The sequence below is a fragment of the Aythya ferina genome, assembly GCF_964211825.1.
Source record: "Aythya ferina genome assembly, chromosome: 19".
Lineage (NCBI taxonomy): Eukaryota > Metazoa > Chordata > Aves > Anseriformes > Anatidae > Aythya > Aythya ferina.
The window spans coordinates 9,071,056-9,089,627 of record NC_140309.1 but is presented as its reverse complement, the minus strand read 5'-3'; the positions used below and the strand labels follow the sequence as shown (position 1 = coordinate 9,089,627).

At 45.1% G+C, this 18,572-nt stretch overlaps 2 protein-coding genes across 3 annotated transcripts in view; one reads left to right on the top strand and one right to left on the bottom strand.

Moving 5' to 3' along the window:
- Positions 1 to 4,420: 4,420 nt before the first annotated feature.
- Positions 4,421 to 9,790, top strand: CENPV (centromere protein V). Its single transcript, XM_084493357.1, has 5 exons — positions 4,421 to 6,831; positions 7,685 to 7,783; positions 8,611 to 8,680; positions 9,095 to 9,209; positions 9,418 to 9,790. The coding sequence occupies exons 1-5, from the start codon at positions 6,581 to 6,583 to the stop codon at positions 9,540 to 9,542; spliced, it is 660 nt and encodes a 219-aa protein (XP_084349483.1). The 5' UTR covers positions 4,421 to 6,580; the 3' UTR covers positions 9,543 to 9,790.
- Positions 9,791 to 10,744: 954 nt separating this feature from the next.
- Positions 10,745 to 18,572, bottom strand: part of PIGL (phosphatidylinositol glycan anchor biosynthesis class L) — a 59,437-nt gene continuing 51,609 nt past the window's right edge. The window contains exons 5-7 of one of the 2 annotated variants that reach the window (XM_084493355.1): positions 16,442 to 16,473; positions 12,169 to 12,302; positions 10,745 to 11,350 (exon numbers count right to left, since the gene is read on the bottom strand). In XM_084493355.1, coding sequence (XP_084349481.1) covers positions 11,252 to 11,350; positions 12,169 to 12,302; positions 16,442 to 16,473 — 265 coding nt within the window. In that variant the 3' untranslated portion in view covers positions 10,745 to 11,251. The remainder of the gene's footprint in view (positions 11,351 to 12,168; positions 12,303 to 16,441; positions 16,474 to 18,572) is intronic. The other variant, XM_084493356.1, reaches the window with a different exon arrangement.

Here is an 18,572-nt window from a genome sequence, read left to right as displayed (position 1 = left end):
AAGGCGGGTGCTGATTGGCTGACCGCGAGGAAAACTCTGGAAGATTCGAGCGCTGCCGGGCTCTGATTGGTGCGCGGTGAGGTCAGCCCTGTTGCTAGGGCGGCTCCTGCGGCGGGGGCAGATTTCGGTAGGGGCGGGGGGAGCGCGCATGCGCGTAGGGGCTGTGGGGCCGGGGTCCCTTTTGGGGTTGTTTTTGTGGGGTCGCCTCGCGTCCCCCAGCGGTGCCCGGTGCCTGGCGGGGAGAGGGGCACGGGCACCCCGGGAAGGGACGGGTTACCTCTGGCGTCAGCCTTCTGTTGGCCTCCAGAGGCCCTGCAGCACCTCGCTGGCCCTTTCCCCGAGGGACCTGAAAAGTTTCTGTCAGGGCCCAGCGCGGTCCCGTTGTGTGGGGCCGTGGGGGAGCGCCTAGGAGGGCAGAAATGTGTTAGAAAGGCTGGAAAACGCTGGCGCTTAGAAATTTGGCAAGTGTTTGTGCCTCCCGGTGCGTCATGCGTTATGGGCTGTGTGCGCGCCCTGTCACGAGGCCGTTTCCTGAGCTGCCCTTTGGGCCAGTTTGGGGCGGCTGACTGCTTTTTAGTGCGAGGCTGTGAAGCCCTCGTGAAATGCTGACGTTTCAAACTGAGGCGGCTGTTTGCTTGCCTTCAGAACAGGAAGCCTTGAACAGGTTATGGAATAACTTCCTGCTGCAAGCTGATGTGGCGATGTGCTTCACCGTAATTAAAGCTCGTTAGACCTTTCAGACTGGCTCATAACTCAACTTATATCATAACTGGAGTATGCAAGAACCAAAAAGGTTTTTGTGTTTCATTTGCTGCTAGCTCCCTCGGTGAACCCAGATGAACTTTCTGGTAAATCCTCTACTCAGGAAGCATAAGCATGCATGTGAGCAGGCAGGATTTAATACGGAGCTACGTGCTGTACTGCCATTAAAACAAACAAAAAAAACCCCTTTGGTTTCTTCTAGCAAGGCTTATGTCTGCTAGCACTTCCTGTTTTACAGTAAAAAGAAAATAATCTTCCTAACAACAATTATTCACAATATAGAGACAGGAAGGGAGGAAAACAGTAACTGGAAAATTGAGAGACGGTTCTGTGGCAATAACCAACCTCTGGAATATTATTCAGCTACAGAAACTTAGAGCAAATGGCAAACTTGAGCAACACTACATTTGTTTTCGTTACGCTGCCAGTTTTGCTCAGTGTTTCCAATAGCTTCTTTTTGTTTGTGTAGTGCCAAGGTGGAAGAGGTTTGATCCAAAGCAGCCAAACAATGCCTTGGAGCCTTGAGAGGAACTAAAAGTAATATTTATAAATGTGAAAGGCCACGTCTGCTAAACTGGAGATTAACCACGGGCTAATCTTAAAGCCTTGAGCTGTGTTTGTGCATATCAGGCTTGCATTAAGGATTTCACTGTGTATTTCCAGAAAATACTGGAGCCCTTCCCTCCTCTGTTTTTTCTAAGTATGGCTCAAGCCTATGACTAAACTGCTTGTGAAAGCAGTTGTTTGTTTTCTGGCTAAATATTCAAATCAACAGATAAGAATAAAATCCCAGCAAGATGGCTCTACCGCAGGCAGTTCTTTAAATACGTTGCTAATAACGGCTCCTGAAAGTCATTCTTCAGGGAAATGACATTACCCAAGGCAAGCACAGGCAGCAAAATGCTGCCATTGAATGTAGGCTCTGTTTAGAAACAACAATGGATTCAATTTGTCAGTTCCATGCAAAAAGCCTCGTTATTTTCCTCAGGTATCCCTCTGTCAGAAGAGATAAACAAAAGAGTTTGGCTTTGTCTGCACAATTCCACGGCCTAGCAGAATTAAACTAATCTCCATAGCCTGCTGGCAAGCTACTCTATGCAGGCCATCGTTAGCATTTTTCAGCCTCCACTGATTGGATTTGTTTAATTGTCCTAACTGTTAAGCTGGGATAGACATCTACATGCCTGTACAAACCCCACCTCCTTTGTTTCTGGGATCTTAAACATCTCTTTTCCTGTTCCTTGGCTTTTTCTCTGTGGTAAATCCGTGTACTCTGACTGTTACACAATTCCTATCTGCACAGATTCATTATTGTACTTTGATGATATTTTATCATCAGGCTGAAAGGTACAATTTTTTTGAAGTCATAATGCAGTTTTTTATACGCTGCATGCCAGATTCTGCCTCGTTTTCACACATTATGTGTACAGAACAGTCTCCCAAGCTGATAGTAACACTCTCATGAATTAATTTTACTGAATTTCAGCATTACCTCGGAATTTCTTCAGAAAATATTTCACTACCCAAGCTTGATACAGAGGAGACATGTTTGTTCTTAAATGGTGTACTGTTACTGTTGTGGTTATTCAAAGCAAAAGTATTTAGCATATATCCTGCCCTTCCTTCAGTAGCTCTAGATGAGTAAGAATCAGCAAGCAGCTGACTGTGGACTGCATATAAATAAATGCAAACCTGAAAAAGCAGAAATCCGTATCTTGTGACTGGCCTGACTGCACAGGTGGTTCCAGCCTCTGCCAGGGTATGGGGCCTGCCTTTGGGGACACATATCTCTTGCTGAGTGGTTTCAAAAGTAGGTCACTGGGCAGCAGTATAAAATAACCTGCTTTCAGAAGAGAAGAACCTGGGGTCAGAGAAATGTTTCCAATGAATTTGTACATTCTAGAACACAATGTCTGTTTTTTATGTACACTACTAGGTCTGTTTTTATGTACACTAATGCCCTAGCAACAGCACAGCATTTCGACGTGAGCAATGTCAAATGAAGCAATCTGTTTATCTTTAGCTCCAAGGGTTTAACTTGGGACAGCCAGCAAATCAGAGGATCTGAGTAGGAGTAGCAAGTTCAGTACTTTTCCTTTGTTCAAACAAAAATAGGGCTATTTGCCACCAGGAAAAAACAATGTATTTTTCTACCTCATAATATTACTCATACCTACCTCAGGTCTCTTTCACTGCGTATGACGCAGGATAATTATATTTACCTATTTATGCTTATGGAGATAAATATTTTCTCCCTAAACCTGTAACACTGCAATAAGGCCCAGTCTGCTGAAGTTCCAGCCTTAAGACAAATAGAGCCGTGGCATGTTACTGCTTGTCCTTGTACTGCCAAGCTCAAGGGTTACAAAAATAATGAGGCACAAATTCAAAGTACAGTAAGATGGGCTGTAATATTGAGATTACCAAAAAAAGACAACTCACCGAGTTTTGTTTTTTTTAAGCCTTATGCTAAAAATACCTTAATAAACAAAGTCCTTCAGAAGCTACCAATTTTAGGAGCTGAAAACTTACGAAAAACAAATAGCTACATTTGTAATAAAACAAGGGAAATGGACAACACTCATTTGTTTCTTTGTTTAAAGTGTAGTTTGATCGCAAGACACATGGATACAGCTTTGTTTTTGGGGCTGTGCTGCCACCATGAACATGTTCGGGCGCGTCCTTCTCTGTAGGTCTAAATAACCCAGAGAAATGTGTCAATTCGCATGCTTCTGATGTAAGGAGACTTCTGAAGGGCATTTTATAAAGACACCATCAGCCTAAAATCACAGGTTTGTGCCTGCACGTTATGCCAGTGAAAGCAACAATAACTAGGTCTATTCTAAAAATTACGTCTGCGTCTTTGCAGTCTATCTCCTGCTTACGAGTCTCTTGGATCCGATCCAAACTGCACTGCAGTCGAAGGAGCTCTCTTTGTTCACGTTCTCTCTGCTGTGTCTGAGCTGATTGAGCATGTGGTTTCTGGGGTGAGGATTTTCAGCAGTATAGCAGAGAAGCATCTTGAAAAAATGGAAAGATAGAAGGAATAATTCTACAATGCTGTTAATAATTATTAATACGTTTCAATTCAGCCTCTCTAACAGTGAACAAAACCAAATATTGTCAAGGCCATTCTGAACAGCCTTCCTCCATCAGCCCCTTTGTCTCCAGATCCAGCTTGGATCCCTCGATAGTAAGGAGAATGGCCAGAAAGCTTCCCCTTTATTAATATTGAGACTAAAATCCAAGCATTGATATTTTTGTCCTCTGTACAAACTATGTGGTACTAACTACCTTAGTTCTTTTAAACATAGTGTTAGCTATAAACTACTTCTAGTTCTGTGCTTGTTAGATGAAAAACATCCACAGTTCTTAATTTTCTTAAACCCACAAACAGGTAGCTGCTTTTAGTGCTGCTTTTGCTGTGAAAATGCCCTTATAGACAGAATCTCAGTGCAGGCTGCAAGCCAGGTCTACATAGCTGAGTCATTGTTATACAAGCAGAGCTGGATAGGGCAGAAAAGCACCTTTGTACTTTAACACTGAAACAGGTCAGCTGTTGAACTTTGAATATCACAATACTCCTAAAGAGACAACTGATTTACTGGACTTTTCTTCCTCTTGTCTTTCCCATCCTCCTTCTGAATAATTCTTTTTTTTTTTTCTTTTTTTTTTCCCCCACTGTCTCAGAAGCTTACATGTAAGAACAAAACATTCTTCATCAAGCTACTTATTTCTACTATAGAGTTTGGCAAGCTTTGCATCAGGCTTGGAAGTAATCAATATCCTAGTGAAAGCTGTTAACTCTTTGAAAACAGAGCATTGCCCAACACCCATGTATACTGACAACACAACATGCAACGACTACAATTTAGGACTTGCAATCAGAATACCAGTGAAATTTATCATCAGCCAGAGACCTACTAAAAAGCTCTTGTATTGTTTATTTATGTGAGACCCAATTTTGAGCTTTAAGAGTCCTTTGTAATAAACATGAAACAAATGAAGAAGTAGAACGAATATTTTGTCTATAACTTTCTGAAACAAGACTGCATTTTGCTCATCCAGTTTTGTCTTGTAGTTCTTTTTCTTGAAACAGAATTTGGCTTCTCAAAATGCCTTCTACATTTAAAATGTGGCAAACTAATTGTGGAGGTGAGCTGAGAGTAATGTATTTGTATATATTACACAGATTCATTACACACTCACTCTGGTTTTCACACAGGAACTGCTTTTTCAGAGTGGACAAATTTTAGTATTTGCTCATCCTGCAGACAGGAGGCCATTTGATCAGCTCCTAAAATATACTCTGCCTTTCAGTTCAGCGCAGGCCCTGTTTTCAGAGGACAAAGCATGGTTCACTGAAACCTGCAACTGCTGTGGGCCGTGCCCCACACTGCAGGCAGATAAAGCCATGGTACAAACTACACAGAGTCAGTTTCAGCTCACAATCTCCAGTTTCACCTCAGTGACTTTTCCTCCCAAAATATAAGGTGACTAACATGAAATCTAGCGTGACTAAAGGAGGTCTGGGAGTGGCTCAGATCAGGAGCTACAGATGAACATGCTGGCATGGACCAGAGCTTGACACGTACAGTGTATTTAAAATGGTTCCATTAGGATGAATAATGAGTACAGAGGTTCACATGAGGAATAACAGGAAATCGTAACTCAGTACCCTTTCCTATCATCAGAGAAGGGACGTGCTGAGCCACAGGATTGTTATTTGAGTCCTGGTATGTGCCATCTAAGGAGGCAGCCTACACACTGTAGACGCGTGTTTTTAAAGCTGTTTTCCAGATCAGAGAGTGCTGATGGTCGCTTCACCATCATCCAGTTGCTTTACTGTCTTCGTGGACGAGACAGGACCTTCTGCCCCATACCAAACTGGCAGCTCTCTTGTTTACATCTTTCCCTGTTGCTCATCTTCAGAAGAGCAAGACATAAAGAACTGTTGAAAATACAAGTTATTGATTGTAACTCAGACAAAATAAACTTCCACTCCTGCAGCACTGGGCATTCAGCCTTAGAGTGATTTTATTTTTCCTATTAAATGCAAGTTGAATGCCTGCAAGTTTTATACTTCTCCCCTGAACTGAACAACTTTACTTGAGAAGCAGCTTTATCTTACAGGTGTGCAATAATCTTTTCTAGGTTATTTATCACTAAAGAGGTGCTTTCAGAAGTGTTTTTTAGTGGTGGTGTTTTTTTTTTTTTTTTTGGTTTTGTTTATAAAGTCTGTACTATCTTGATCGTTTTCCTTTTTAACTTAAAGACTCTGGCGACAGAATTTCTGAAAAGTTGTCTAGTGGGACTCAGGTTAAAATCTGTTTCTCTGCGAGGCTGCTGTAGTGACTTCAAACCTCAGGGAAGGACAGGGACTCGACGTGCTTCCAAAGGTGCACACTGATACACTGGAGCGCTGTTAAATACCAACCTTGTTTTTAAACGATGGTGGGCGCATGGCAGAGATGTGAAGCCACATAGTTTTAATAGCACCTCAGATGTGCAAAACACCTGAATACGTGAGGTGAGGCACATTGTGTTTATAATTAAAGGCAAAACCTCACGCTATCGCTTGTGAACAGCTGGCATTCCTGCCACTATAGGCTATGTTACGAGCCAGCAGGCGCACCGAGCTCGCCACCCCGATGCTCTGTGGATCTTCACCTCACGATATTCACCGGGGCGAGAGGGCGCACCCAGGGGCTCGGCCCCACGGCGCCGTGAGGGCTTTTTGGCCGCCCGCCGCCGCTGCCCCCCTCAGCCGGGCCTTTTCCTCGGCTGCCCCCTGGCGGCATCGCCTCAGCCGGGCCTCATGGGGCGAGCCGCGGCGGGCCGGGCGCGGCGGTCCCGGCGGGGCAGCGCCGCCACAGCTTCCCCCGGGGTCGGGAGCCGAGGGGGGCGAGGGAAGAAGGCGGGAGGCTCCCGGACGGAGCCCGGGAAGAAGGAGGCGGCCCCCGGGCCCGACGCCTTCGATCTAGGGGCGCAGAGCGGGCGCTGGGCCGCCTTCCGTGAGCGGCACCGGCTGAGCTGCGAGGAGGCGGCGCGGCTGCTGCTGGACGCTTTGTGAGTGAGTGAGCGGGGCACGGAGAGCTGCCGGGCGGGGGGATCCCTCCCAACGCAAAAAGCGGGTGTCCTGGGAAGCCTGCGGAGCCTCGGGGCCCTCCTTTCGCCAAACGCCCTTGGGGCTGAGCGAGGCTCACCTCCCACATCTCCACCCGTGCGCGGAGCGCAGCGCATCAGCCCCAGGCTACCGGCGGCGGCCGGCTTTGAAAGGAAAATTTGAAAGGAAAAGGGTTTTTCCTCTGCGCTTGGCGTTTGACCTGGCACGTTCGTCCTGCCGAGTTGCTATGGAGGCGCCCTAGGGGAGAGGGAGAAGCGCAGGCTCGGAGATTCCTCGATTCCTTGAAGCTCCCCTGCAATCAAAATACAAAAGGGTGTTTGAAACGCCAGGGGAGCCGCCTCGTCCCTGCTGATCCCAGCTGTTAAATGGAGGAGTATGAGCGGTACTGGGGCAGGTGTAGAAAAAATGGGGGAAAATTCCTTTCCCAGCTCCAAGAGGGCTGTCTTGTGCTAATACCACTTATTTCCATGCACTGCTGATTGTGCTGCAGCTGAGGTCAGCCTCTTGACCTGGACTGTGGCAGGAGGGCACACATTCTGTCCTGCAGGCAGAGCGTACTCTACTTGGACTGTAGCTCTTCTTTCCTTTACTTTTTGCCATTTTAATTAAACCAGAAATGCAATTGCTGCAGAGGACAAAAGCCATCCTCTACCTCACTCTGGAGCTTTTTATTTAAATACATTTGAGTGGATACATTTTCAGTTGTTCTGCAAGTGCTCAAAGCAGAACTGAATAATTTAGCAGGCCATCAAAAACTGCATGCTTACATAACCTCTCTGTTGCTTCTCTCTCCAGTGAATACAGAGGTTTGGTCAAACACACAGGAGGCTGTCACTGCGGAGCCATCCGCTTTGAAGTCTGGGCTTCAGCAGATCTGCATGTTTTTAACTGCAAGTGAGTTTTTTTGATTCCCTGTTCTCATAGATGAATATAAGCTCATGGTTTTCCAATCAATGCTTTTCAGCAAAAACAACATAAAACAACTGCAGAATATCCTCTGATCTGTTTCCATAGAGTAGATGCCTAATTATGTCCTGATCCAATATGGGATCAGTGCTGGAGATCTCAGATGCTGCATCTGTGGGCTGGACTTCAGGTCTCACATCCATGCTCATTCAGGAAGTGTTGGGAAAGATCTGATGACTACAGGTGCTCAGCCGTCTTCTTTATGTTTCCTCTAAGTACAGTGTACTCAAAGCACATCAATCCTTTTTTAACTTGGTCTTCTCAAGTGAACATTACATTTCTGACCACATGGGCTTCAAACTACAACAGTGTCTGATTTCAGCAGTGATTCCCCCCCTTGCCTGCAATTAGTTTGCATCCAGCTCATGATTAGGCTCTGTATCTCATTTTCATGTTTGCAAGGTAATTAATGTTGGCAAAGTTGGCAAACTCTGGTATGAAAGATTAAATGGATTTCTCAGGGCTACAGTTTGTCCTTGTCTATTGAGAACTGCATATGAGAATAAAAATAGTATATAATGTTTGCTCTGAGCAAATATTCTCTTGGTGTACCTGCGTAGGGTTAGTCTGTTCCATGGGCATGCTTCGCCAAACACTGATACCATGAGTCCACTTTTGCCACTTACCTTTGATGCCAACAAAGAGCCATTTTAGCTGTCAGTGGAATTTCAGTTGTCAAGAAGTCTGAGCTAGATCTGATTGCTGCACTACACCTTGTCTGCTGCTCCTAGAAAGGTCTTCTCTTTCTTTTACAGCTGCAGCATTTGCACAAAGAAACAGAACAGACACTTCATTGTCCCAGCTTCGCGTTTCAAGTTGCTGAAGGTAGAGTAAGATTGCAGTAAGAACAGGGCCATGAACACTAGCAGAAAGAAACTATCTAATCCATATAATCCAGTATTATCCTCAAAGATGCAAATGGCAGCCAGTTTTCTTGTCCTAAATTTGTCTGTGGCTGACTGGGGAAAAATATATGGATTTTATGCTGTTTGCCATGTTAGTGCATCTTATTTACTAAGCTGACATTAAAGCTCTTACAGTTCTGAGCCTTGACCAGGATGGCCACGTATATACACAAAGCACAGGGGTTCAGGAATGGAGTATGAATGTAGAATTCCGTATCTCAAGTAAAGTCAAGAATGTGGTGGTATTTTTAGTTTTACATTTTTAGCTACAAACCAAAGAAAGTAATTAATAAATCTATGTGGAAAATCTATACTGCTTTTTGTTTCTGCTTAGGGTGCTGATAATTTGACAACATACACCTTCAACACACATCGTGCCCAGCACACGTTCTGCAAGACCTGTGGTGTACAGAGCTTTTATACTCCTCGCTCTAATCCCGATGGTTATGGTAGGTAGAAACAGTAAACCTGGCAAACTGCGGTAACCAAAGTTAACCACCAAGCAAAGCTTGGATGAAGACTCCATTGGCTGCTAACACTACTGCAGTGAGCAGGCATGGGCCTTCAGAGTTTTTTCCTCAAAAAACATGTAGACATGCAGGCATCTCCTGCTCTCTAGCTACAAAAAGCAGGTTTGCATGTACTCTCTTCCTTCAGGAATAGCTCCCCATTGTCTGGATGAAGGCACCGTGCACAGCATTGTTACGGAGGATATCAATGGCAAGGAATGGGAGAAGGCCATGAAGGAACATAAGACCATCAGAGACATGTCAAAACCCTGATATACCCGTCCAGCGGCTGAACTTGGAGCACTGCCATGGAAATGTAGCTTGGGCTTTCCTTGGTGGTGACGTTACCTGTTTTTTGTTTCTTAAGTAAATCTTTCTGTTTCCTGTCCCATTCATTTGTGACTTCCAGTTTTCAAACTACCTCTGTTCCATAAACTACCCCAGTGGTGGTATTTTGGTAGTTTGCCTTTAGCTATGGTAAAGTTTAAATCAAAATAAACAGAACAAAGGTTTTAAAAAAATCTAGTCTTGGTTTGTATGCATATTTTCTGCGTTTTAAGTCTGGCTTATAAAAATGTCCTACATAAGATAATCTCTTGCTTAGGGTATAGTACTACCTTACACCATTTTTTTTCTCCATTGACCTGAATGAATTTACAAAGATTTAGAGTTAAAGGGGATTTGAAAGAGCTTACTAGGCTCAAGTTCAGTAAAGCATTTATACAGGTGCTTAGCTGTGTGCCAGAGAGGGACCACTGAAGTTAGTCGTGTGGTTAAGTACTGTTTTGCTTAAGCCTGGACTCACTCATGGTTTTAAGGCTGAGTAGGGATATGCTTGGGCACTGACTCAGGGCAGGGGCACATAATTCATCAATGTCAAACTCTTCTAACAATGGACACATGCTTTAGTACAACCAGGAGCTCATCTGTTGTCTTCAGCAGAAGGAGGAGGATGCGCTCACAGCAACAGATCAGGATCTGCAATCTGGGCTCTAATCTTGACCGTGCAATGACTGGCAAAGTAGATGCAGGGAAGATGCCTCCTGCAGATACAAGCCTACATTAATGAGTGCAAAGGCCTACAAAAATGTGAAGCATTGCTGACTTTGCTAAACACAGAATCCTAAACCACTAATAAAATCTCTATAGTCTAAGGAATTACATCACTGAAAACTGATTTCTCCTTCGCTTACCTTTTAACATGAAGGGAGAGGATCTTGCAGTTGTCTTTTAGGTAAGTGGAACTGCTTTTGAAACATCTCTTGCAATTTTTATATCTCCACATATGCTCTACAAAAGGTCTCGTGCAACTCATTCTTACATCGTATTGAGTCTTTTCTGAGTTGATCTCAAGCCCCATGTTCTGAAGCAAGAAGAAATGCTCATGTTTCTTGGGGGACACTAGGAAGGGAGAGCCTGCAACACAATGTGTCTGAAAGAAGCAGTAGCAGCTTTATGAGTGCGACTAGAGAAAATTGTGTAATTTCTGATGCTTTATTCATAAGCCTTGGCCTTTTGAAGTTCTTACTGAATAAGACAGGTCTTGTGGTTCTAGTTTTATCTGTGGAGACAGCATAATAGAAAAGTCTCTTCTGATATTTGGATTTTACAAAAGCACCAAGAGGAAAAGTTCCCAGCCATCTTTGCAGCTGTATCTTCCTGGGGAAAAACAGCGTGTGCTATATCTTCTCTAATGCAGAATACTCCTGCGTTTGAATCTTAACTAGGTTAATTCAAATTTCTTATCCTATTTAAGCTTCTGCAGTGAGAAAATAGAGCAGCTATTAAACCCTCTTCATCTCAATGTATCAGGCGACAGGATATTCAGGAGAAAGCTTATGCAAACTGTTTTTGTAGTCTGAAAGAACGCTACATAGAGAATATTGTCCTCCTGAGTAAACAGTTGAGTTTCCTCCAGTGATTGTCCTGGCACAGTCTTTTTTGGCTCATTCTTTTACTCTTGAAGTTGTGAGCGTCGTCTTTTACAGAAGATGGAGTGAATTGATCACCATATAACGTGAGAAAAGCATATAGAGATGGCGAAACCAGAGCAGCTGGCTGCGATGACACCGCATGGCTCTCTAGAAGGACAAATAGTAGAGAAACCATTACAAAAACACTCCTGACCTAACATGAGGGCAGTTTCCAAAGCCTCCTGTGACGTTCACTTGCAATTTACAGGACAGCCAATTTCAATGAGCAGGGGAGAAGTTTTAAGAGGTAGAAGGCTACCTGCTCTAGGGCCAGAGGGAAGGGAAAAGCCTGTCTGCCCCTGAGTAGCTGGTGTGCTGCCTGGTGTCCAGAGAGGTCCTGCTAGGAAGGATGTGATCAGCTGCAGATTGGTGCTGTGACAGTTTTGTCACATAACTCTTCCTCCCTACATGATATCTCATGCCCGGGTGTTCACATGCTGGGGAAGCAGAAACATGATAGGTGTGCATCTGAGAACACAGAGTGTGCTGCTTCCGATCATAAGCTGCCAGCTGAAACTTAATCTATTTATAGTGCGCCAGCTTAAAAAGTTCAGATTTCAGAAACAAAAACCACAAGGGAATAACGTCACCCTTATCAGAGCAATTTCCATACATAACACTGGCTTTCAGCAGCCTCAAAAAGCAGGCAAATTTCCCTACATCTTGCATCCTGGACCCAGCATAAAACTCAGTGCACTGAAGATCTCTGAGCTATAAATCTGCTCGGCCCTGTCCTGAGAGCACTTGAAGCAACCCGTCTCATCTTTTTGTGTTTCACAAATCACTGGGGATTGTTCACTAGTGACATTTATAATCCATGTATATCATTATTTGTGAAGTTCTCTGCGAGTACAACACTTCTGACTAAAGCCTTCACAATGACGATGAGCTATTCGAACAGGCTAAGCAGGTATCAAGCACCTCACCCTGGCTTGCTCAGTCTCCTCCTCCGTGAGTACGAAGAGTGCATCGCTGGGCAGGAGGCAGGACAGGGGGACATCCAGGACCGAGAGGTACTTCCGGAACAGATTTACTGACTCAAGTACAAGCACACGGCACCCTAGGCAGAGAAAGAGGAGAAATATTTCAAAACAATAATATTGTCATACTCGTCGTAAGGTGCTCATCTCTCCAGTTTCAGCGGGCCTTTGCAGGCTCCTCTGTGTTGCTGTTAATACAGATCCTTTCTGCATAAAAGGGGAGCAAATGCTACTTGTGCTTCTGCCCGGATTGTGTGGAGTGTGCATCTATGACCATATGTATTTGTGGTCTGTAAAAGGCTAAGCTAGCTCTGAAGAGCAGAGTGGTTTTTTGCTTATAATTTAAATTATTCCTACATATTTAGGCATCAAGGAAGAAGCACAAGATGGCTTTCTGAATGTTGGTACTGTATCTTATAATGAAAATTTAAAATAGCTCTCTGATTCATTGCCAAAAAGGGCATTTCCTCTTTCTACTCCAATTCCTAGCTACAGAAAAAAAAATATTTACAAGACTCAGGAATTACTGTATCAAATACAGTAACTCAGGCAGGCAGTTACAGTTTAACAGAATTCCAGGATACATTGTTCAGATGTTTGTGCTAAAGCAGATGAAGGAAATGTATATAAAAATTCTACTGACTTTTTTTTTCTTTTAAAGAGCCTCTTGAACTAAAAAATTAATTTATTTTTCTTTTGATCCATGGCTAAATTGTCTTCACTGATGAGCTCAGACCTACTGATGGTACCATTAGGAGCTCCACACTTCAGACGTTAAAGACAGCCACAGTTTACACAGGTGGTCAGATATGCAATTAGATTTGCAATGAGATTTTTTTCAGCGTGCCCTTGAACCGTGAAATTGTACAAAGGAGACAAAGAACAATGCTGAATTGCTACAAAGGCTGCCTAATGGGCCATTTCAGTGGTAGCCTATGCTCACATCCAATACTGCTTAGGCTGTTATGTCCCACTTTCAAACAGCCTTTTCCACTCACAAAACTAAAAGTGGTGACTTTTTTTTTCCCAGCACCACGGAGGGTTCCAGGACCATGCTCCCCTTCCAGCCCTCTTTTTGGACTGATCCTAGACCATGAGTTCCCAGCAAGCTGGATACAGCAGAGCAGGCACTCAAAGCAGAGTGCTTTTCTCCTGCTCTGGGCACTAAGGGGCAGGGTCAGAGGAGTCCCAGGACATAGCTGGCACTTCCATACGGCCAGACACCAACACGAGCCCGTGCCGTGCCAGGTACCAGAGGAAAACCCTCCTGCAGCCCCCAGCAGCTGCTGCAGCCCCGGGCTGCCGGGAGATGGCGGTGTGAGGCAGCTGCGAGCAGCCACCGGGCTGCCCGGCCTTGGCTCGCTTTTGGCACCCCTCTGCCCTCCTGCCTTATCTGTGTCAGCGCTGCTCCCTGCTGTGGCCTCAGCCGTCCGGCCCTTGCAAGGTCATCATCTCCGTCCCTGCAGAGCAGCAGCTGTGCGACGCCATCTGGAAGGGCTGGTGGCGGTGCCAAGCTCCCTGCAGCGAGTCCTGGGACGTGCAGGAGCGCAGGCAGCGTGTGACCTGCACAGCCTGGGCTGCTCCCTGACCTCCCTTCACGCTCCACCTCGACACGTGAGTTGCCACAAGAGTCCAGCTTGCTGCTGCAAAGGATGCTCCGCAGTCAGAAACGTGCTGCTGCTGCACACAGAAATGCCCTGACAGTTCTTATGTTCCCACTAAAGATATTTCTTGTTTCCAAGTAGCAAACTTGTCCTCTTTTCACCCTAACACGCCAACCCTCACACCCTCAAGGCTTGCAGGTTGTGTGCCTGCTGTACACAGACCTAGGAGAAACCAAACCTGGTGCTGTGCTGCCAGTAGGGCTGTGGCAAGGACTGCTCTCCCTTCGCTGCAGAGATCCTCTGGGCTGCCCAGCAGCCCCCTCTGCTCAGTGCATAGTTTCAGAGAGGAGTTTTTTTGGTGCTGCGCTATGGCTCAGCAGAGGAAAGGCACTGATGCTGATCCTCTTGCTCTCGTAGTTGCCATTCCTACCTGCTTGCATTTTAGTCTTTAAGTGGGGGGGGGACAGAGATAGAGCAAACATGGTGCAATGGGTTTTGCCTTTCCTGGACCCTGGCAATGCCTCGTGAATTCCTGTTTGCAAGGCCTGGTGTAGGGTTATCCACCACCAATCTTTAAAAGCCTGGGCTGCTCTGTTAAACAGAGCTCTGTGCTCTCTTTCCTCACCATTTTTCCCCATGAAATACTAATGCATGCAGCAACTGCCCCCTTCAGTTCCCCAAAGCTCAGCTGTAAGCGCCCAAACCAACTGGAAGTGAACTCAGAATTATCAGCCCGGCTTTCTGGGCCCCCATCAGCCAGCCAGGCAAAGCAACGGGCATTTGAGCTGCACAAAATGACAGGCACCATGAGAGTCATCTGTGCTAGTGATATGACAAGGATCTCCACATGCTGACAGCAAAGGCTGCTCTGCATGAGAACGTGAGATGAAATGAAGCAGGGAAGGAATGTACAGTCCAGTAAGAGATGGAAAAGGGTTCAGAGAAACAGGCTGCTCCCTGCCAACCAGGGTAAGAGAAGCGCTGCCATTGATGAGTCCACTCCTGTGACACCAGCAGGTGAAGCTTTTCAGAGCCTGTTGTGCCTGTGACCTGGGCAGGACGGGATTAACAGTGTAATACAACCTCTCTAGGTTGGCAGAAAGGGCAAAATCAATATAGCTGGTGGATTAGCCCTAGAATAGAAGTGCACGAAGCCTGAAGCCTATTTGGCTTGGCTTTCTACTTCCAAATCACTTATGCAGCAGGTATGCCTAGAATGAGAAGATTATTAACAGATCTGTGTGTGCTAAGGGCTTGTACTGCTCCTGACAGACGTTAGCACACCAATTCTTTTGAAAGAGCGGTGGTTATAGCCGGACAGGGCCAGTAGCAGGGGCGGATGCATATCCAGCAGCTGTCTCGTCTTCTTGAAACAAGCCTACGTGCTTGCCCCTAGCCTGGAGAACTTGATTACAGATTATAAAAAGCCTGTTGTCTTTATGCTGGCTAAGGGTATTAGAAAGCAAAGCAGGATATTTAGGGTGCTCATTTGCATATCAGTGAGGCAATGCAAGGCTTAGCTGGCTTCTGCATTTGCAGAGATTTTCTCCGGATTCCCTGATCACATGGGCTTACACAGGTTCACCTGCAAATACTTCCCTCTTACCAACAAGAGAGCAGGACATTTCCATGGCCTGAACGTGCCTTTCAGCTCTACCCAGACAGCCTCAATCCCAGCATCACTCTTGTTTCATTAAGCCCCTCTGATGCACAGCCCTGCACGCCTGCCAGATCAAATTATAAATACCAGGAATTTCAATGAGACTGGAACTATATTTGGAAAGGCTTAGCGTAAGCAGCAGCATGGGAGCTCCCCGTTCCTTTGGCGTTTGTAGGTCATGTCAGATGTGATGTAATCAGAGCAGCAAGGCTTTCATATAGCTTCAGGAGTTTCTTGATGCTGCTACAGAAATGGAAATGTTATCTATATGTTGCTCTGTTTTAAACCTGAACCAATTTGATGCACAGCCCATCCAGCCTATTCCAGACCACAGTGCATCTATCAAACCAGCACGAACAGAGCATGAAGCTGGTTCAGTCTAGATAAGGCCTGACATCCAGCAGTGACATCCACCACTGCAGTTCCTTGTTCCTTGTCCTTACTGCACACAGCATCTACACAGCTCTGCTGCATCCCAAAGATGAACAAATTGAAGTTCCTGGGAAAGAAGTTGGCATTAATACCCATGTTTCGTAGACGGGGGAATTGAAGAGACCAGAGTGAGAAATCAGTCAGGGCATTGTGCCATATTGGCTCCAGCTCTCTCCACTAGATCTTGGTCTGCAACATGTTACTAGCAGGGACTTAAAACTGATTTTGGACTTATATTCAAGCAAGACATCAACAAGCATAGAGCAAACACTGGGTCACACCACTGATACAACCCCAAAGGACAGGAAAGACACCAGCTCCTCAAACCAGACAGCAAAGTGACTGTGGAGGAGCCTGAGCTGGTGAAATGCTGCAGGGATATAAAAGAGCAAGGAAGAGTTCAGCTGTGGGTTTCATTTGCATTTCAAATAGAGCTGAGTTAGGCATAGGAAACCCTGGACAGAACATGCATGTAAAAAGTTGCTTAATGCCTGCAGGGTCATGGATGTTTTGTGTGACATACCTTCAGGTAACTTCTGCTCTGAATGCAGGTACCTGTGAATGAATAGAGAAATGTAGGTAAATAATCAATGAAGTTACTCAAATCCTGATTTTACAGCTACAAACTCTGTATGCTACATTAATCCATTTCTCTTAATACACACATTTACAATGGCTGATCAGGAGCAGACACCGGATGCGTATGTCAGGTAGTGGTAAGCCTTATTCCCCACAATTCTGCCTTTACTTTTCTCATGCTGGCTGCTGGGACACAGCACAAATAACTTCCATATATCCAATTCACTCTCAAATACCTCACATTGTACTAAGGGAAGCTGTAGGAGGCTGCCAAAGGCTATTCACCTCTGAGAGCATTTGCTCTTTAAAGTCCTTGCCTGCTGCCCAGGGACATAGCTGGCAGTTCCTGCTTGGGGACCAGCTTCCTTTTGTCTAACCCATGCTGGCACTGGAACATCCAAGAAGCTCTGACTGGTTGCTCACTAAGACTTTGATCTTTTCATTACTTTTTCCTGGGAAGATTCTGTATAAAAATGTGTTCCATGGAAACAGAATGAGGGGACAAGCACAGGACACGTGAAAAGTGATGGTACTCCCATTAAGAAGTGTAAGCAAACAATCCTGATATGCTGAAAGTGTCTGAGGGTGTTAGCTTCAATTCTCTTTTAATTCTCATGATTTTCCTGTTCTAGCCTGTGGTTTGTGGCCTCAAAGCACTTATGCTTACATCACCACTTGCACTGCCTCCAGATTTGGCCCATCACAGAGATGGGAGGAAGCAGGCCTCCAGCAGATGGCACTCAGAGCTGTCCCACACCCAGGTTTGCTCTTCCATAAGAAAAATCCAAACAATGGAACATTTGCCAAAAAGAGAAAGGAAATAAAAAAAGGAAAATTATTTAACCCTGTGTAATATTTAAAAAGATTGTTATCATCTTATAGTGGTGTATTTAACGAAGGACAATGTGACAGTTCATGTGTAAATCAACCAGGATAAAACATACATTATATGCAAACTGTTATGTTTCTCTAGTCACTTTCAAACTAGGATTATCTCTGGCTATTGGTTAAGTTCAAGGAAAAGGATTAGCTACACAGGCGTAGACAAAATAGGAAGCACTGAGTAATGAATACCCAAAGCAATTCAAAGCAAAAGTCAAGCCAGAAATGCAGGTCATGACAGAACTCAAACAGCAATCAGAAGACATATGCCTTAAATAGATTCTCCTGATGATGCTCCCTCCTTCTCCAGAGCCAAAGATCTGCAAGCAACACCATTTCATACTAAACAATGGCCTTGTAACACTGACTTGGCCACCTTCTACCCCACCACCCAAACCCTGCTGTTCAGACATTGCCAGCAATTTTTCAGGGCTGGGGGAAAGGTTTAAGTATCTCCATTAATGTCAGCTCTTCTCTTCTGCTCGAGGCTTCTTTCCCCCAGCGAGGCTGTGGCCACCCAAAGAGGTGATTCAGCACTTGGTAAAGCTAGCAGGGTGGGAACTTTTTAGAACAACCTTGAAGAGAGAAAGCAGTGAGAGGTTGTGAAATTTTGCTAACTATCCCAAGTCCTAGTACCTGTTCTATAGAAGGACCTTGAAAGCACTGACTGACAACAAATGAAAGGTTGTGAAGAGCTGCTCGAAGAGTGAATTATTAATAACTATGCCTGGCCACTAGAAACAGAAACAGAGAGATCCAGTCCATACGGAAAAGTTTCAGCAGGACTAGAGGGTATCTTCAACAGAAGGAAAGTTTTTATCCAGCAGAAAATTAAGGAGCTTGTGTTTCTATAAAGATTCAGAGAGGCGCAACCTATTTGGTTACTGAAAGATCCGTAATGCTACAGCCAGGCAGACATGACACTGATCTGGAAGAATAGGCACAGAGAAATTCTGATTCTCTCCTTATCCTTTTAGTCCTGAGCCAAATGCTTCAGTACTCAGCAAGGCTCCGTGCAGAGGTCTGGGAATGGGCTCCACCCAGATGCAGAGGAATTGCAGCCTTGCTCATCTGTATTTCTCAGGCTAGAGATGGCAACGAACTGTGGTTGCAGAGAGAGAGAGCGAGAGAGAGAGAGCACAACACAAAACTCTTCCTCCTGCACACATTCATAAAACTAGCCAATCCTCTCC